This window comes from Oryctolagus cuniculus, chromosome 2 (assembly GCF_964237555.1).
Source record: "Oryctolagus cuniculus chromosome 2, mOryCun1.1, whole genome shotgun sequence".
In the NCBI taxonomy this organism is placed as follows: Eukaryota; Metazoa; Chordata; class Mammalia; order Lagomorpha; family Leporidae; genus Oryctolagus; species Oryctolagus cuniculus.
Genome location: NC_091433.1, coordinates 141370328 through 141391820, shown reverse-complemented (window position 1 = coordinate 141391820; position 21493 = coordinate 141370328). Strand labels below are relative to the sequence as shown.

The window sequence follows — 21493 nt, the reverse complement described above, 5'->3', positions numbered from 1 at the left end:
CTTTCTCTACTGCTTTTGTTACTTTTGCCAAACAAATTTACCAGGTATGGTAGATTAAATGCTGTACACTTTCAGTAAAACGGAAATGGCTCTCCAGTCCACAAGTCTTACATCTTTTCACTCTACCTTTTTTTTGATAGGCAGAGTTAGAGAAAGAGAGAGAGAGAGAATGAATCTTCCTTCCATTGGTTCACCCCCCCAAATGGCCACTACAGTTGGAGCTACACTGATCCAAAGCCAGGAGCCAGATGCTTCCTCCTGATCTCCCAAGTGGGTGCAGTGCCCAAGCACTTGGGCCATCCTCCACTGCCTTCCTGGGCCACAGCAGAGAGCTGGACTGGAAGAGGAGCAACCGGGACAGAATTTGGCGCCCCAACCGGGACTAGAACCTGGGGTGCTGGTGCCACCGGCAGAGGATTAGCCAAGTGAACTGTGGCACCGGACACTCTACCTTTCTAACACCTCAGTGCTACATTCTACACTCCCATCAGCTTCCTTATTCTACCCACTAATTCTCTAACAATTTCTAGATCTGCCAAACACCTTTTATCCAGGGCTTCAAGAACCAAATTACTATATCCAAGACATTATTCATTCTTTTAACTGACTGTTCTTCATACTTCTGGATCAGACTGCATGTATGTAGACCCAGATAACCTCTAGACAAACGAAGATAGAAATGGGTCTCTTGTCAACCTATAATCCTCCAATAATATAGCAGGGCATGTTTCAAAGGTAGCACTTGCCTTATATGAAGCTACTTCTCTGTTACTTAACTTAAAACTTTCATCTGTTAATTACCTGTCTCCTACACTAGATTCAATAAAGGCTGAAACTGTATTTAATCATCCTTGTAAAACAATACTTGACTAAAACCATATGTATAGATCATATTAGGCATTTAAATAGGTAATAAATGAATAAATGAGTGCCTAAGTTTTATTCTTCTTAAGAGGTTACTGAGAAAATTCCCCACTCAACAAAAAGACAAATAAGATGTTTAAAATGAAATCTGATATAGTCACCTCACTATTTTCCACTGCAACTTTCCCTGATGGTGGTTTAAATGATGCAAGCATCTCTAATAAGTCAAACAGAGTAGTTAAATGAGGTTCTTGTAAAAGCAAAAGCATCGGAATGTTATCCTTCTGGGGAGGTGGCAAGCAAGATGCTGGCAGCTGAACACCTTCCCCTTTCCGTTCTCTCCTGGGTGCACCCAAAGATACAAACACCATCTGTAAAAATACCACAAACAGGAACAACGACAACAAATTACATATATTTAGTTTAGTTCAATAAAACAATAAATACACTTTAGATGAATTCACTTATAATTTTTATCTAACAGCAAAATAGAAATGAAACCATAATTTAAGTATGTACCTGCATATCCTTAAAACCAAGCTCATGAAGTGCTTTTTCATCATAATCGGTTGTTAACTCATGTCCAGATGAAATCATCCTAACAGGTCCCATGAGGCCTCCTGAAAGACAGCAAAATACAAGTCAACTTGTTTTAAGAGTTAACATACTAGCTGACAAGAACAATTAAGTCCATTGTATGTTGAACTTAAATGTAAATCTCAAAAGAGAGGTAGAGACAGAACTAAGCACACTTCCTGCTTACTTTCTATGGTCTAAGGTTAGCTTTAGGAAGAAAACATTACAAGAAAATTCTCTTTCAGTACAATTTTTTTTTAAAGTCAGAGTTACACACAGAGAGAAGGAGAAGCAGAGAGAGGGAGGGAGAAGGAAAAGGAGGGAGGGAGGGAGAGGGAGAGAGAGAGAGAGAGTGAGTGAGTCTTCCATCTGCTGGTTCACTCCGCAACTGGCCTCAACGGCCAGAGCTGTGCTAATCCTAAGCCGGAAGCCAGGAGCTTCTTCCGGGTCTCCCATATGGGTGCAGGGGCCAAAGGACTTGGGCCATCTTCTACCGCTTTCCCAGGCCATAGCAGGGAGCAGGATGGGAAGTGGAGCAGCTGAGACTCGAACCACCACACATAGAGGATGTCAGCACAGGAGGCGGCAGCTTTCCCGCTATGCCACATTATTGGCCCCCTTTCAGTACAATTATAACTAGATCAATTCTAGTTAACAAGATGAAAAATGCTGTAAGTGAAAAACATTCTAGGAGCTTTCTAAGAACTTACTGTGTTACCCCAGCAGTATACAATCTTTAATGCCCAAGCTACACAAGAAAAGCACTGTTTTTGGGAGCTAGCAATGAGACATAGAAGAAGCTCCTGGCTTTGGATCAGCCTAAATGTGCCTTAGCACCGATTTGGGTAGTGAACCAGCAGATGGGAGATTCTCTCTCGTTCTCTCTCTATATCTCTGCTTTTAAAATAAATAAATGAATCTTAAAAATGTATTCATAATGATTGATTTCCTTCTCCCCTAGTATTATCCACCAAAACAAAATAAAATATGGAAATTAGGAGCAGGGAGAGGGAACTTAACCTAGAGACATAAATCAGCTATAACCTTATACATCTATTAGCTCAATGAATAAACAATTATAATTTTAAAATGTTAAACAGCTAGCATAAATATTCCACTTATTACACTTTTCAGCATTCTACCCCAAAATTTTAATAATACTCATTCATACAGATAACTTCAGAATAATTTTACAAATTTTAAACAAAAATTCCATTGGAATATTGAAATATCGGCTGGCGCCACGGTTCACTAGGCTAATCCTCCGCCTGCAGCGCCGACAGTTCTAGTCCCCGTTGGAGCGCCACGATCTGTCCCGGTTGCTCCTCTTCCAGTCCAGCTCTCTGCTGTGGCCCAGGAGTGCAGTGGAGGATGGCCCAAGTGCTTGGGCCCTGCACCCACATGGGAGACCAGGAGGAAGCACCTGGCTCCTGGCGTTGGATTGGCGCAGTGCACCACACCAACCGTAGTAGCAGCCATTTGGGAGGTGAACCAATGGAAAGGAAGACCTTTCTCTCTGTTTCTCTCTATCACACTCTCTCACACTATCTCTGTCAAAAAAAAAAATATATATATATAAATTTACTTAATTTCTCTACAATATTTTATACACAGACACGATGCCAATCTCCATTTATTAGGCTGCTCATTTACATCTCAAAAAATTTTTCATATACTCATATTTGAAAAAGAGCCCACATGTTCATATTAACTATAATCGTGTTCTCTCGTCTAAGAGTTATACTTCATATATTTATTAAAATTGCTTTGTACAATACAATAGTAAATGAAAAACTCTTGGAGAGAATTCATATTATACTTCAAAAACTCCATGTAAAAATAGAATTAAAGTGTGAGGCTTTTTTTGCTTCATAGTTGACTCTGTACACTAATTGAGTATGCATGATTCTTTTTTTTTTTTCAACAGGGAACTGAGACAATCAGTTGCATACTGAGGATTATGAACTCCATCCGAAGTGAGATAGGCCTATACTTTTGAGTGTTTAATATGCACTACAATCTGTGTGCTAAACACTTCACACTGATTCCTAATCACCAAGAGTATAGTTATCAGGAGCTGGAACCTTTGGGGAGAGTGGGTGATGATGGCTCAGCCTCGATGAATGGGATTAGTGGCCTTATAAAAGAGGTTTAAGGGAGTATGAGGACAAAATAAGGAAGTATCAACACTTCAAACTCAATCTGCTGGCACCTTAAGTGGTAGACTTCTCAACCTCCAAAACTCTGATAAATGAACTTCTGTCTCATAAACAAAAGACAGTTTTTGATTTTCTGTTACAGCAGCCTGAATGGACTGTGACAACAAGTTAATGTTGATTAAAATGGTTGACAAGGATTGCACACAATAAATTGATCTAATTTCTTTTCCATTTTTTTTAAAACAAAGATTTATTTATTTGTTTGAAAGGCAGAGTTTTGCAGAAGAGAAGAGACAGAATAAAAGAGATCTTCCATTAGCTGGTCCACAAAAAAGACAGCAGCAATGGGTGGGGCTGGGCCAGATTAAGGCCAGGAGTAAGGAGCTTCTTCCGGGTCTTCCATATGGATGGCAGGGGCCCAAGCACCTGGGCTATCTCCTGCTGCTTTTCCCAGACCACCAGGAGGGAGTTGGATAGGAAGTAGAGCAGCCTACACACAAACCAGCACCCATACAGAATGTCAGCATTGTAAGCCAGTTTTACCCCACTATGATACAACCTAAGCCCCTCATTTACATTTTTTAAAGTTTCTTGTTTAATCTTTTCTTTTTCTTTTTCTTTTTTTGGCAGGCAGAGTGGACGGTGAGAGAGAGAGACAGAGAGAAAGGTCTTCCTTTGCTGTTGGTTCACCCTCCAATGGCCGCCGCAGCCAGCGCACTGCGCTGATCCGATGGCAGGAGCCAGGTGCTTCTCCTGGTCTCCCATGGGGTGCAGGGCCCAAGCACATGGGCCATCCTCCACTGCACTCCCTGGCCACAGCAGAGAGCTAGCCTGGAAGAGGGGCAACCGGGACAGAATCCGGCGCCCCGACCGGGACTAGAATCCGGTGTGCCGGCACCGCAAGGCGGAGAATTAGCCTAGTGAGCCCCAGCGCCGGCCTCTTGTTTAATCTTAAAAACTGACTATTCCTGGGGCCAGCCCTGGCTTGAAGTACTGGCATCCCATATGGGTGCTGCTTCTAGTCCTGGCTGATCCTCTTCCAATCCAGCTCTCTACTAATGAGCCTAGGAAAGCAGTGGAGGATGGCCCAACTTCTTGGGCCCCTGTGCCCACGGGGGAGACCAGGAAGAAGCTCCTGGCTCCTGGTTTCCAATCAGCCCAGCTCCAGCCATTGCGGTCATCTGGGAGTGAGCCAGCGGATGGAAGACTTTCCTATTTGTCTCTACCTCTCTCTGTAACTGTCTTTCAAATTAATAAAATACATCTTTAAAAAAAAATAAAACCTGGGCCGTTGCCGTGGCTCACTAGTCTAATCCTCCACCTGCAGCGCTGGCACCCCGAGTTCAAAGTCCTGGTTGGGGCGCCAGGTACTAGTCCCGGTTGCTCTTCTTCCAGTCCAGGTCAGCTCTCTGCTGTGGCCTGGGAGGGCAGCAGAGGATGGCCCAAGTACTTGGGTCCCTGCACCCACATGGGAGACCAGGAGAAGTACCCGGTTCCTGGCTTCAGATTGGCGCAGCGCTAGCCATAGCGGCCATTAGAGGAGTGAACCAACTGAAGGAGGACCTTTCTCTCTGTCTCTCAGTGTCTATAACTCTGTCTGGCTAAATAAATACATAAATAAAGACTATTCCTTCACAGTAATGAAAAGAATTCTTGTCTGTTAAAAAAAAATGACAACTTTAACATATCAAATGCTTCAAAATAAAAACAGGGAAATCAATTTTAAAATTCTTGGGTTATAATGTCATACTGAACAAAACACACATTTTGTTTCTACTCTTGAGAAATCCAAACCCATGAGTTACATAAACCTTTGATCTTCATAAAGTTAGTTGCCTCAGGTATTCACTGCCGTAATAAAAAACTGATAATACACTTAAAATTCTACATCCAGTGCAATTCTTCAAAAATGAACACAGAATATTTGTCCAGATACACACATACACATGGACAAAATCCATCACCTGACCATCTGCAGTACAAAGCTGGCGCTTTTAACATTTTTTTTTTTAATTTATCTGAGAGCAAGAACACACACACCTCTTCATTCACCAGATACATCTAACAGCTAGTCCTCAACCAAGCCAAAGCCAGGATCCCAGAATACATTTAAAATTTCCAGGTGTATAGCAGATCCAAGTACTTGAGCCATCATCAGCTGTTTTCCAGAGTGCACATCAGCAGGAAGCTGGAATCAGGAGTAGAGCCGGGACTCCTGGATTCAGCCTGGCCTAGCAATGGCAATTGCAGGCATGTGGGGGAGTGAACCAGTGGATGGAAGATCTCAGTCTCTGCCTTTCAAATAAAGTGAAAATAATAAATATGTATTTCTTAAAAAGATAAATTTATTGAAGCTGGTATTGTGGCACACACCAAGCTGCCACATGCAACACTGTCATCCCACAGTAGAATGAGATTTTGAGACCTAGCTTTTTTGTTTCCAATGCAGATTCCTGCTAACATACCTAGGAAAGCAGTGAAAGATGACGCACTCACTTGGGTCCCTAACACCCATATGGGAAACCTGGTTGGAGTTCTGGCTCCTGGCTTCAGCCTGGTATAGACCTGGCTATTGTGACCATTTGGGGAGTGAGCCACTGGATCAAGATTTCTCTTTGTCACTCCCTCTTTCTCTGTAGCTATGCCTTTCAAAATAAATAAATTGGAAAAAAAGGGGGGGGATTTATTTCAGTGCAAAAAAGCTGAAAAAAAAAAACCCACATGTATATGAGGTATCTTCAAAAAGTTTATGAAAAATGTATATTAGAAAAAAACATACACAGGTTTAAAGAAATTTTGCACCAAAATAAACATCTTTTAAGGCCATTCTCCATTAACTTTTTAAAGTACCTTCATGTGTGGCAGAAGAGATAAAGGAAGATAGGGCAAACAGAAAAAAATTATTTAATATAATCAAATGTATGTAACTGGGGGTAGGCATTTTGCACAGAATTAAAACATCTCTATGGGAGCCAAAAACAAATCCAAGCACTCCATTTTATACTTCAGATTCCTGCTAATGTGCACACTGTGCTACAGCAGATAATGGATCAAGTAGTCAGTTAGGTCACTGCCACCAATGTGGGTGACCTGAACTTGAGTTACATGCTTCTGCTTTTGCCTGGCCCAGCCACAGTTGTTAGATGCATCTAGAGAGTGAAAGTGGATAGAAAAGTTCTGTCTCACTCTCTCTGCATTTCAGATAAATTTTTTTTTAATTTTCTTTAAGCAATCTTTTTTTTTTTTTTTAATTTGATGGAATTGGACAGTGAGAGAGAGAGAGAGAGAGAGAGAGAGAAACAGAAAGGTCTTCCTTCTGTCGGTTCACCCCCAAATGGCCGCTACGGCCAGTGCTACGCCAATCCGAAGCCAGGAGTCAGGTGCTTCCTCCTGGTCTTCCATGTGAGTGCAGGCACCCAAGCACTTGGGCCATCCTCCACTGCCTTCCCAGGCCACAGCAGAGAGCTGGACTGGAAGAGGTGCAACCGGGACTAGAACCCGGACCCATATGGGATGCCGGCACCGCAGGTAGAGAGGATTAACCAAGTGAGCCACGGCGCCGGCTCCTTTTTTTTTTAAAATCAGATAAATTTTTTCACAAAAATTTGTTTTATTTATTTAAAAGGCAGAATTTACAGAGATGGAAGGCAGACAGAAATCTTCCATCTGCTAGTTTACTCCCCATTTAAAAGGCCACAATGGCCAGGGTTGGGCCAGATGGAGCTTAGGAGTCAGGAGCTTCCTCCAGGTCTCCCAGGCACATCAGCAGGGTGCTGGATTGGAAGTGGAGCAGCCAGGACTCAAACTGGTGTCCGTGTGGGATGCCAGCAAGGCAGGCAGCAGCTTTACCTTCTATGCCACAACACCAGCCCCAAAAATAAATTCTTAAAAAAGTAAGATTCTAAAGCAAAACTGCCTAAACAAGAATTAAAAAATGAAGCTGGCGCTGTGGCTCAATAGGCTAATCCTCTGCCTTGCGGCGCCGGCACACCGGGTTCTAGTCCCGGTCGGGGCACCGGATTCTGTCACGGTTGCTCCTCTTCCAGGCCAGCTCTCTGCTGTGGCCAGGGAGTGCAGTGGAGGATGGCCCAAGTCCTTGGGCCCTGCACCCGCATGGGAGACCAGGAGAAGCACCTGGCTCCTGCCTTCGGATCAGCGCAATGTGCCGGCCGCAGCGCGCCGGCAGCGGTGGCCATTGGAGGGTGAACCAACAGCAAAGGAAGACCTTTCTCTCTGTCTCTCTCACTGTCCACTCTGCCTGTCAAAAAATAAAAAATAAACATAAAAAGAATAAAAAAATGAACATCAAACTAGCTTTTCAAAAGATTTCGCATCATTTTGTACCAAAAATATTAATCATCCATATTTCATCTCAAGCATTTACAGTCATAACATTAGTCCCTTAGTAAAGGACACTGAAGATTATCGCTCTTAATACAGGAGGACCAAGGTCATAAAAAGTACATTTAAGAACTTTTAACATTTTTTTTTTGTTTCTAAACATATTTAAACCAAGCATTCAACATCTGTAATGCTTAGAATTAAAAGTGTTTCCGATTTTGGACATTTTTGGATTTTGGAGTATTTGTATACTCATTATCAGTTCAGCATCCCTAATCTGAATGTCATGGTACAAATCAAGAACTTCTGGACACTGGAGCACCCTGGATTTCAGAGTCACAAAATTCATCCTATTATTACTTCAGACCATTAAATTAGAGTGAAAATTAACAGCTTTCATGATTCTTCAATGGTTGTTTCTCTGATAAGTTCTTACTTTATGTACTGTGAAAATCCATTAGTCCTAACAAGCATGGAGGACTCCAACATATATTTTAGGCCCATATGAAAATTTTCCTAATATGATACTATTCTGGAAGAATGGAAAGACAGAGAAGTGGTTGAGGGCATACTATTTTCATGTGTTCAGGGAAAACATATCAAAATGGTAGAAATATAGTTTAAAAATAGGATAAACAGTGTATGTGAATATAATATACATAAAATATATTATTATATATATACTCATCAGTAACTCTAAAATTGCTTATGAAATAACTCCACAAAGTTTTTTGATGGCAATATCAAAAGTGTATAAACACAATTTTATGAGAAACAAATGAAGAATGTTTTCAAATAACATCTGAAACAATTCTTAGAAACTTTTTACCTTAAAAAAGAAAAAACAAACAAACAAACAAATAACAACAATGGTAACAGATGGAGAGGTGGGAGGGGGAAACCATAAATATGGTTTGTGAAACTTTAAAGTCACAGTTCAAAGTTGTTACTATCATTTCAATGTTTCTGAATCCTCTAAAAATTCATGTTGAAACTGAATTCCAAATAAAATACTATTTACACGTAGGTCAATAGGGCCTTTTGGGAAGTATTTAGGCCAATGGGGTTTTCCCCACATAAATAGGATCCTGCTTTTAATAATTAGTTTTACAGAAGAAAACTTGTCCCTTTACACCCTTCTGCCACTTGACGGCACTATCCTGGAAGTAGAGAGCTGGCCTCAACAGATGCCAATGCCATGTGCTTGTATTTCTCAGTCTCCCTAATTGTGACAAGTTTCTGTTTTTAAATTGCTCTGTGGTACTATTATAGCAACACAAAAAGACTAACAGAGTTGTTAGACAACAGGTTCTAGGAAACAAAAAATTTGAACTGTTGGACTTACCAGGAAACTCTCCCTTTCGGCTGCTTTGACCGAACTCCTGAAGTTGAGCTTGTTGATTTATTTGTTCTTTCTGTAAATTTTCATACCAATGAGTTACTTCAGCCCTAAGATCTGCTACCTGGTCACTAGGATACATTTCAATAGTCATCTGAAACATGAGATGCAACCAATTTAAAAATACAAAAAGAACAGATATTTGAACTGGGAAATGTTTTCAATTTGAAAATTAAAACTGTGTAATGAACTACCTTGTCAGGAAGTCCAGCTGGTTGGCATACAACCCGTAGCGGCAGAGACTGTTTATCGCTCAGCGCTTTCAAATGACTACTAATACCAGTGCCTTCAATTTGCCACTGTCTCAGATGATAGGCAAACCTAAAACACAGCAAAGAACACATACAGGAAGGGCATACTTTTAAACCATTTTAATTTACAGAAGGCTTTAATGTTTTACAAATTGGAAAGGTCCCCAAAAGGTACTAGCAACCTTCCATATTACTCTAAAGCATTAATCTAAATTTAGGTCCATTAGATTGACTCAAACTCAAATGTGTAAATATCGTTAAGAGGACCTGACAAAACAATCTCCAGGAAAAACTTCTGAGGAGCTGCAGGAAGGGGAACCATTAACAATAGTTTTTTAAAAGAGGAGGGGTAGAATAGAAGCAGCAGGAGGAATTTCAAAAAATCAATCTGGTAAATGAAATGTACAGCTATCATTCAGAAGAACAAAAAGACAGAAATCTCTTTCAGAGACAGCAATATATTCTAGTAAAAACATGATCCAGCCCAACAACATCTGAGAGTTGGTTTCATTCTGCTAAAGTCATAAATTAAAGAGAGTCCTACTACAAAGAAAGGAGGCATCTAGTAGGATTCTAAATACTTTTCAATTTTCTAACTTGTTTTCAACTGTTGAAGACAGGATCCAGGGTACCTGAATTTAATCAAGCAAAAACTCATGTCTACAACAAAACTCAATTCTGGAACAAAAGGATGAAAAATAAAGAAGTGAATGAGGTATGTCTTATTTCCTAGAAGTGATCCAGTTTCCAGGTTCTATGACGGAAGAAATGGTAGTCTTAAACAAGCTATTGAGTATTTCAAGACAACAGTTTTCCAATCCCAGAACTATCAACATTTTGAGCCCCAATAATTTGTTACTACCAGGCAGCAGCAAGGATGTTTACCATTACCCCTGGTCTCTACCCACCAAGACCAACAACATTCCTCATCCCAAGATGGGATCACCAAAAATTTCTCCGGACATTATCTACGGTGCCCTGGGACGACAATCACTTATGGCTGAGAACCACTATTTTTATAACCTTTAAGTTTTTATACCTTCCCCTTTTTAAAAAGAAAATCTTTTATGACATTATTTACTCTCATAATATAAGAAATGAACAAACACATGAAATACTTATTTTGTTTTTCAGGCTATAAATGTTAGGCAATTTTAAATTAGGAGCAGCATTAAGCACATAAAGCACGTAAGACTGTACAATGATATTGGACAAGAATTTGCACGAGATTACCTAGAGGAATTTTTCAAAACTACTGTTTTACTGTTTAGCTTTTTAAATATTCATTTTTATCCATTTCCTAGTTTCTCTACTAGTCACTGACAAAGTAGTTATTTATATACATTATTTAACATCAACATGAACAAATACAAAGATTTATTTCAAGTAGTCTACAATAAATATTTTAAATAAGCTAGAACAAAATTTATATACCTGAGAAGGGACTTTTAGACTTAAGTTCATTAAACTTACTGAACCCTCAGAAACTAATAAATTTTTAAAGATTTTTTAAATAAGCATTTATTTTAAAATCACTAGTAATAAAATGAAAGGATAAAGGGTCTGAGCCAACAGGATCAGTGTAGATTTTGGGAGCATATGTACCTTATCATTAACAGTAACTGTCTAACAGGAAGACAGCGATTAGAGGAGACTTTCATTTTCTATGCAGTGTTAATGCATAATCTGAATTTTATACTAAACATGTACTGATTTTCTGTTAACTTGAATAAGACATCAAATTTTTCTAACTTTTTTAAGGCAGTAAGAAGTTTCCATATGAAAACTTCAAGAGTTCCCTTACACATTCTTTAAAAAAAAAACACAAAGAATTATTTAAGAAGAACTGCAACAAATTACAATCAAAATCAAAGAATTTTGCAATGCCCAAATGTTTACAATCATGGAACCATGCTATTTATAAGGAATGTGGAGGATATCTTTATAAATTGGTATTTCCGGATATTTAAATAAAATACCTATAAGTTTCAACTGAATTACTGTTCAATATCAAACTAAGATCTGAAGTTGAAAGAAGTTATTAACAAATTTTTCAACACAGTTCTTAGTACTTTTACAATTACTCATAGTTAATGATCTTTAACAAACAGAATGTCTTAAAACTATCTACTCACCTTTCATATCAGTTGATATATTCATAAATGTTAATTTGCTTTATTTCTGTATTACACAGGGTATGTCTAAATTAATTATACAGATATTCATTAACACAGAATTTTTTGGTCATGTTTCCATGGTAAATGGAAATTCAAAATTAAAATACTGTCTCCTAGTCCAGGAAGAAAAAAAAACAGCAAATGAAACAAATGACTCAACTCGATTCAACTATGAAAGTTATTTGATGTTCTTGGTGAGAATTTTAGTGAAACTTTTTTTAGTGGTGATGTTCTGCCTTTTCAATCATAACTCAAACTTTCTTAGGGATTGAATTCTGTTCAGAGATTTGTATGCTTATTCATGCACATCTGCTGTCTGAGTCTAATGAGTTTTAAAGCTCTGCGATATCTACCAGGAACTTATATTGCCTATTCCAACATTGAAACGGGACATTTTCTAAACAAAAATCATGTCCATTACGGACGGTCCAACTTTGAAAAACTACATTTTCCTTGCCCCCAACAAAAACTTCAATTTAATTTTAAGAATACAGTTGAACATGTCAGCAATAAAATTGAAATTCATTTTAATGATAAACTATAAAAAAATTACCTTCTTCGAAATGCTTCCAGATGTGTCTTCAGCATAAGTAGTCCTCTTTCTATAACTGTAAGACTTGAGTGTGATTCCTGTTCAAGACTACTAGAAGCTATCATAAGACTTTCCATGCATTTACTAATAAATTCTTGTTCCTTCTCCAAACCTGTTTTCCCTGAAAGTCAGATGTTTACACATGTATATTAATCTGATGTTCTTGCTTAGCTAAATTAAATTTGAACTGTAACAAAATGTCCTCCCATAGAAACAGTCATCCATTAGATAATATTTCAAATCACTTACCATTAATATAATAGGAGTTAATATACTGGATAGCTGCTCGGCTGACATCACCAGATTGTGCTCTTAAAGCAATACCCCAAAATTGGTCCATACCACATAGCTAAGGAAGAAAAATATGACACCTCTAAGTTTTGTCTGTCATATGATACAACTCATCAGAGAATGTAAGAAGTGGCAGGAACCTAATTAATTTAGCCATCACTGTTACCTCCCAACGTCTACTTTAGCAGGAAGCTGAAGTTGGGACCCAGAGCTGGGATCTGAATCCAAAAATTCTGGGCATCTTAAGCAGCAAATGATGAATGCTTGCTCTTCAATTCTAATAATTTTTTAAAATATTTATTTATTTGAAAGGCAGAGTTACAGAGAGAGAGGCACGGACAGAGGGAAATCTTCCATCCATTAGTTCACTCCCCAGATGTCCACAACAGCCAACACTGGGCTAGGCTGAAGCCAGGAGCCAAGAGCTTCCTCCAAGTCTTCCATGTGGGTAAAGGGGTGCAAGCATTTGTGCATCTTTTGCTGCTTTTCCCAGTACATTATTAGGGAGCTGGATTGGAAGTGGTACAGCTGAGACAAGAACCAGCACCACAATGCTAGCCCCCTTAGTTTCAATCTTGAAAAACACATATTCACAAGGAGCTGACTATATATATAAGTATGCTTAACCCAAAAGTTTTATCTATGTAGTATGAAAAATTCATGTTCCCAAAACACACTACAAGGAATAAAACTAACACACATCTAATACTTCAGACAACAGTCTTTAAATACTTTCACATTCACCTTCATGTATTCACAGAAAATTAAAAAGACAGGCTAACCCAAGTTCTCACTCATATTTATGTTAACAATAAAATGCCAAAAATGGTTCCATTAAAAGCTACAGAAAAAGCAAGGAATGAAAACTCTCAAAAGATGAGCAAAGTGAAGATAACTGTCCAATAGGTGACTCAACAGTTTTAACATTAATATAGTCTACTTAAATACCAGTACTATCCGCTAATTAGAGCATGACTACTTCTTAACTAAATCAACATCTGTCTAATTTCAAATGTCTGCTTGCCAAACTGAGGCTTTCCACAATGACGATGAAAAATCAGCACCAAAAAGTTAAAATTTAAGGGCCAGCACTGTGGCATAGCGAGTAAAGCCACCGCTTGCAGTGCTGGCAACCCATGTGGGTGCCGGTTCAGGTCCCAGTTCCTACACTTCTGATTCAGCTCTGTTATGGCCTGGGAAAGTGGTGGAGAGTGGCCCAGGTCCTTGGGCCCCTGCACTCACATGGGAGACGCAGTGGAGGCTACTGGCTCCCAGCTTCTGATTGGCCCAGCTCCAGCTGTTGTGACCATCTGGCGAGTCAACCAGCAGATGGAAGACCTCTCTCTCCCTCCCTTCCCCTCCACCCTGCCTCTGCCTCTGCTTCTCTGCCTTTCAAGTAATTAAATAAGATCTTAGGAAAAAAAGCTATGAAAATATAAATTTATATTACAAAACATAAAAACTACTAATAACTAAGTGAAATGTAAAATGAGCAACATTTTCAAATCATAATTTGCATTTGTGTGTGTGTATGTGTGTAGGAGGTGGTCCAAGGATAAAGTATTCAATGATATCTGGCAGCCACCAAACCAGACAAATGTAACTCTAAGCCAAAGACCAGCAATTTGTAAAAGCATTCAGTTAATGAACTCATCCTCATGTCTCAAGGACAAAGATGACTTAGGTACATCCTAATCCAGAACTGAAATTAATAAGGAGAACTCTGGAGCTCAACTGCTAAGATCAACTTAAATGATTCCACAAACCAGTGGTGGGCATTTACCCTAGTGGTGAAGATACCAAATAAGATGTCCACATTCCACATTTGAGTAGCTGGGTTCAATCTCCAGCTCAAATTCTTGACTCAGTTTCTTGCTAATATTGACCCACACAAGCAGCAGTGGTGGCTCAAGTAATTGGGTTCCTGACACTCACAAGGGAGACCCAGAATGACGTCCCAGCTCCAGGCTTCCAACCTACTCAGCTCCACATGCTCTGGGCATTTAGAGAGTGAACCAGCAGGTGGGAACTAGTTTGCTTTTATTCTGTTTTTATCTCTCAAATACAGTTGAGTTTTTCTAAATAAGAGCATGGCCACACCAAATCGCATAAAAATCAAATTTGTGAAAAATCAACTGTTTTATATGTTTGATTTTGTTATATCGGAACTTCTAAGAGACTAAAAGAATACTCAGAGGACTCTTCTTTATAAATAAAAGGACAAGTAATAGGTTTATATTGAGTACAACTAAGAATATATTTGGGTAATAAAAAAAAAGTTTCGCCAAATTTGCTTTATAGAAGCTTTTGGGAGCTGTCATTGTGTCACAAGACGTTAAGTCACTGCCTGCAATGCCAGCATCCCATATGGACGTTGGTTTCAGTCTTGGCTGCTCCACTTCTGATCCAGCTCCCTGCTAGTGTGCCTGGGAAAGCAGAAGAGAATGGACCAAGTCCTAGGTCCCCTGCACCCACACTGCAGACCAGGACCTAGCTCCTGGCTTTAGCTTAGCCCAGCCCAGACATTACAGCCATTTGAGAAGTAAACCAGTAGATCGAAGTCTGATCTCTTGCTCTCCCCTCTTCCCTAGTGTAACTGCCTTTCAAGTAAATAAAAACATCTTTAAAAAAAAACAAAACTTCTAAAAATAAATGTTTTTAAAAACCTAACAAGCTGGGGCCGGCGCTATGGTGCAGTGGGTTAACGCCCTGGCCTAAAGCACCTGCATCCCATATGGGCACCAGTTCGAGACCCAGCTTCTCCTCTTCTAATCCAGCTCTCTGCTATGGCCTGGAAAGGCAGTAGAAGATGGTCCAAGACTTTGGGCCCCTGCATTTGCGTGGGAGACCCGGAGGAGGCTCCTGGCTTCGGATCAGTGCAGCTCCATCGGTTGCAGCCATTTGGGGAGTGAACCATCAAATGGAGGACCTCTCTCTCTCTCTCTGCCTCTTCTCTCTCTGTGTAACTAACTCTGACTTTCAAATAAATAAATAAATCTAAAAAAAAAAAAAAAAAAACCACTAACAAGCTAGGAAATGACGCTTGGTAGATGTTCTGAATACAAAACAGCAAATTCCACAAAATAATCAAATTAAACAAGCCCATACCTCAGAGTTTGAACCACCATCATAGGCACTGGTAGCCAATCGGGCCAAGTTACAAAGATGCTGAAATAGGTTTAAGCCAGTCATGCTAATCGTCTCAGGTTTTAGCTGGGGCATCTTGGAAAAAAAATGTAAATGTTAGTTTAGTGCGATAATTAAGTTAACGATTTTATTTTATTGAAGGTAGCAGATTTAATCTTATGGAAAACACCACAGAAGGAAAAGTATAAGTTTTAATGAAAATATTTTACATGGGCCGGTGCTTTGGTGTAGCAAGTAAAGCCGCTGCCTGCAGTGCCGGCATCCCATATGGACACCAGTTCGAGACCTGGCTCCTTTACTTCCTATCCAGCTCTCTGCTATGGCCTGGGAAATCAGAAGAAGATGGCCCAAGTCCTTGGGCCCCTGCACCCATGCCGGAGACCCAGAAGAAGCTCCTGGCTCCTGGCTTCGGACCGGGGCAGCTCTGGCCATTGAGGCCAATTGGGGAGTGAAACAATGGATGGAAGACCTCTCTCTTTCTCTCTTTGTGTAATCCTGACTTTCAAATAAATAAATCAATTTTTAAAAATTTATTTTACATTAAAATAATTACTGAAAATTCTTTTAATGCACTGTTGAAATTTGTCTGATACACGTTTCAGCTTTTAAAGTGTACAAACATAATTCAGAGGAAGTAGATATTTTATTATCTATTATATATTTATAATGTACATATCTATGAGATATTCAGCTACATACAGTTTGTTAAAATCAAGGCTTGAAATTTAAGAACCTGAAGTTCTATTTGTAGTTTGGTCTTGAAATAAACCTCCGTCACATACACTCAATTCCACCACAGAGACAATGTGAAAGCTCCTAGAGAGTCTGTATATTCTCAAAATAAAGCATGAAAATCATAAAGCCTATTGCTTTACTTTCACCGACTTTCAAATTTCATCTGTAATAGTTCACCTAGGAAAATTACCATCTTAACTAACTGTGGCCATCTGGTAAAGGGGAACAGTAAGTAGATCACCTTTACTACCCTGAGGACGCTTCCAAAAACACCATTCCAGGGATCCACAAATATGGAGACTGGCTTAAACACGTCCAAAGACTGACTCAAATCACAGCTATTTAACTAAGGAAGTCACAGAATATAGCTTTGCATATTTGTAGGTATGGGCACTACCACTGAAAATTGAATAATTATTAATTATTTTATTTAAAAAATAAACAAAAATCCCTTATCTTTAGTGCTGACATTTAAAGTGCAAAACTACAGCAAAATGCAAGTGGCAAAAATATTATGTAAAGACTGCTGAAAACAAGTAGATACGTCTACTTTTTCAAAAAGCTGTAAAAAAAATTAGCAACAAATGAACATAACAGAATCTGCATTAAAGGGAATGCAAAAACAAAAAAAGAAGAAGAAGAAATACAACTGAAAGAAATGTAATTACCTTCTCCAGGAAAAGATGCTTGTAGGTTTCCATTCCCATAGCATGCTGATCTTTACTTCGAACTTGGTTTAAAAACCAGTGGAGTGCGTCATCATAACACTCAGAATCTTCTACTAAACAATGCCATAAAATGTCGACTTGCTCTAAACTTAACCCTAGATTAAAATTAAAATTTTACTTTACTAAGCAAAAATCAATTATGTATCTTCTCTTAGGTGTATATGTTTATGCAATCATGGAAATTCATTTATTTATATTAAATATGTATAAAAGACTTTTATGTTAAGAATAATTCTTATAGTTTCCTATTTGGGAAACTGATTCCAGTACAAAGTTTTGTCTTAATTCATTACACTAGGAGCACCAATATAGTCAGAAATATAAAGGAGACATCTTACAGTATTTCAGAAAAAACACTGTCTAAAAATTTCACATAATTTATGCTTTCAAAATATATACATACATAACTTACCTGAAAGCATACAACCTGTAAGTAATTCTAAGAGTCATTTGGTCTAAAAACTCATCCTCTCTAAAATTTGAATTCTAGTAAAAATGGTTAGTATAGGTAATTACAAAATTTGAGGAGGCAGTTCTAGGTAGGGTCTGACAGTTATGAACAGAGTGCATACCATGTGAAAAGCTCATTCTCTGTTCAAAAAAGATAAATAATAAGTATTATTTTTAAAAACAATCAAAACTATAGGTAGTTTATAGTAAACTATAGGTAGTTTATAGGTATAGGTCTTCCTAAAACAAATGGAATACAGCAAGACTTAACCAGAAAAAAAACAAGATAAAGTCTGCTTGGTACTCGAATGCCCAAGAGTGGCAGAACGAAAAAACGAAGAACAAAAGTGATGGCATTATAGGTCAACACAAGTCTAAGCAAAGAGAAGATAATTCAACCAGTTAGAACAAAAGCATCACAAGGATTTCTATTTTGTATCATAAAGAATTCCAAAGTCTGGGGTGGTATGTCATAATCAAAGAAACAAAGTATGACTGAATCACAAGAAAGTTCTCTCTTTACTCAGAAAAACTGTTGATATTCCAGAATGTTAAAAAAAATCACCTCAGAGAATATTCATATGGTTGTAACAGCAGTCTAAGTTTTATCAGAAAGAAGAAAGTATTCTGACAACGGGGCTGGCGCTGTGATGCAGCGGGTTAAAGATGTAGCCTGCAGCGCCAACATCCCATACAGGTGTCGGTTTGAGTGTCGGCTGCTCTACTTCTGATCCAGCTCCCCCAGTGGAAGATGGCCAGAGCACATGGGTTCCTGCACCTGCATGGGAGACCTGGAGGAAGCTCCTGGCTCCTGGTTTCGGATCAGCTCAGCTCTGCCCGTTGCAGACGTTTGGGGAGCAAACCTGTGGATGGAAGACCTCTCTCTCTCTCTTTCTCTCTGTGTGTGTGTGTGTGTCTTTAAAATAAATAAAATGAATCTTTAAAAAAAAAAAAAGTATTCTGACAGTTTCTCAGAGACACAGCTAACCTATAGATTATCAGTACCACAAACTTGTACCCCTAACAGACAACATGAATAAATTACAACCACCCACCAGTCTATAACTTAAACATATTAAGAAACTAAGAAGAGGAGCTGGTATTGTGGCACAGCAGGTAAGCTGCCATGTGCTACACTGGCATCCCATAAAGGTTCCAGTTCGAGTCACAGCTGCTCCACTTACGTTCCAGCTCTTTGCTTATGGCCTGGGAAAGCAGCAGAGGATGGCCCAAGTGCTGGGGTCTTTGCACCCACACGGGAGACCTGGAATAAGCTCCTGGCTCCTGCTCCGCCCAGCCTAGGCAGTTGCAGCCATCTAAGAATTAAACCAGCACATGGAAGAGCGCTCTCTCTGTAGCTCTTTCAAATAAATGAATAATCTTTTAAAAAGACCAAAAAAAAAAAAAAAAAGAAAGAAAAGAAACTAAGAGGAGACAGATAAATGAAGAAAATAGAAGAGAATGCAGAAAAACTATCAAAGTTAAATACAGTAACTATATAACAACATAGTAGTGTCTTCATAATGGGATGATTCAAAACGTAACATACATTGTCACTGTCCTCAAGTTTTAAAAGACTAGAGTTATTAGTGTACTGAAAATCAGTATTGACATACTGGATACAATTATATATAAATTCAGAATAATCATGTTATACACAACAAGAACTGTGTCAAAAAGAGACAAACTTTGATGTGGAAGAACTGAAGTTTTTTTATTTGATTATATCTGGAGAGTAAATATTATAGACGTATACACAAAAAATCCACACTATGTAAAATAAAAAACATCAAATTTAACAATTTTATGAAATTATGCTGACAATGCTGGCTTTAGTTTGACTTCTTGTGTAAGACTGTTTTTCCTTTTACTTTCTGTTATACATTTCTTTTGTTGTTTCAGTCATAATGGGTACAATAAATGATGAAACAGACATTTCCTATCACGTTGGTATCACATTAGTGGCATTCGTTACAAACAGTATGAACATGACAAAGAAACACATGCTGTATCTCAAGCCTAGATACAGTCTTCAAGGAGCAATGACAACCTCTTTCAGGCTAGCAAACAACTGTCAGTCTGACTATATACATCAACCATAGCAAGACAGAAAGTCCTTCTAATAAACAAGGCTTATTTGACATAGATTCGCAAGAATGCTGAGAGTGAAGGACAATACAAACAATACAGCAAGAGAAAAGGAGCATCAGGCAAGAGAAACTGAACGTCCTCTTCCCTTGTGAAAATACATAGCATATGGATTTGGACATGGTCAACACTCTTGATTATACCTGAAAAATCACTGCTTTTTTTTTTTTTTAAAGTCTATCTATTAAGGAATCAGAATTTAAAATTAATTTAAATGAAATCCAAGCCCATAAATGCTTTTACAGCCTAAAAACCTAGTTAATTTTGAAGAGACAATTACCCCTGACAAAAGTTATAGCAAGAGTTCATAACAAAGTATATTAAGATGCAGTCAGAGTGAATATTTGGCAAACTGGTTTTGAGTCCTAGCTCTACTTCCAATTCCAGCTTCCAGCTAATGCATACCCTGTGCGGTAGCAGATTGCTTAAGAATTTGTGTCCCAGCCACCCATGTAGGAGACTAAGATTGAGTTCCAGGCCCATGGCTTCAGTCTGGCCAAGTACTAGCTGTTGAGGAAACATGGGGAATGAACTAGTAGATGAAAGATCTGTCTGTCTGCCTTTCAAATAAAAACAAAACAAAAATCGTCAGGGACTGGCATTTCGGTACAGTGAGTAAAGCTGCCATCTGTGATACCAGCACACGATATGGGCACTGGTTCGAGTCCTAGATACTTCACTTCTGATCTAGCTCCCTGCTAATGGCCTAGGAAAGCAGCAGAGGATGGCCCAAGTGGTTGGGCCCCTGCACCAATGTGGGAGACTTCTAATAAGCTCCTGGCTTCAGCTCTACCTGCTGTGGCCATTTGGGCAATGAACCAGTGGAAGAGCTCTTGCTCTGTAAACTAGGACATTCAAATAAATAAATCGTAAATTAAAAAGAGCCACCATTTTCAAAGATTGAAGCAAAAAGGGTACATATCAGGCTCATATTCATATTACCATTCATATTAAGAAAACAGTCAGTGTTTGGGAGTTTAAGAAACAGTCATGAAACACAGAAAATATTCTTAATATTAGACTTACAATCGTTAAGACTTGTAAGAAAACACCAATGGTGATATGCTTAATAAATGATCCAACACTTGAGAATATCTATTATAAGAGATCTTGCAAAAACAAATCTAAAATGTAAACAGACATCTGAACTGTTTTTAATAAACTGTCTAAATATTTACATAATTTATAAATGTACTTAGAGTAATCACTTCAGACACCTAAAAGGACAAGTTAAACTATAATCTTCCAAGGTCAAAACAAATTTTAATATATATGCATTAAAAAAAACTTACTGAAATGATCAGGTGATCCTAGAGTTGAAAATACACAAGTCAAGAACTGGAGTCGAACTTGAACTTCAGCACTATGACTGTACCTATAATTAAAAAATCACTAAAATTATTAAAAGATTCTATTTAAAAAATTATTTTTCAAGGTTTAATGGTACTGAAAACATAAACCAAAGTAGAAACCCATTTTAATAATTCAGAATTACTTAATAACTTTAGTTACAGAAAAAATTGTGCATGTAAGCTAAGCCTTCAATTTAAAATTTATGCTATTTGATGAATTATAAAATCTCCAAACTATAGAGTTCACCTTCAAATTAGATGAGGAAGTAAATAAAACATTATT

General features: G+C 38.5%; 1 protein-coding gene across 10 annotated transcripts in view; it reads right to left on the bottom strand.

The window, feature by feature from the left end:
• Positions 1-21493, bottom strand: part of USP34 (ubiquitin specific peptidase 34) — a 235198-nt gene that overhangs the window by 121695 nt on the left and 92010 nt on the right. For all 10 annotated transcript variants that reach the window (XR_011386628.1, XM_051838286.2, XM_051838305.2 and 7 more), the window contains 9 exons: positions 21151-21233; positions 17201-17355; positions 15759-15872; positions 12609-12708; positions 12321-12480; positions 9534-9660; positions 9286-9433; positions 1384-1484; positions 1026-1235 (listed from right to left, as the gene is read on the bottom strand). Coding sequence is in view for 9 of the 10 variants with exons in the window: in XM_051838286.2 (XP_051694246.1) it covers positions 1026-1235; positions 1384-1484; positions 9286-9433; positions 9534-9660; positions 12321-12480; positions 12609-12708; positions 15759-15872; positions 17201-17355; positions 21151-21233 (1198 nt within the window). In the remaining variant the exon portion in view is untranslated. The remainder of the gene's footprint in view (positions 1-1025; positions 1236-1383; positions 1485-9285; positions 9434-9533; positions 9661-12320; positions 12481-12608; positions 12709-15758; positions 15873-17200; positions 17356-21150; positions 21234-21493) is intronic.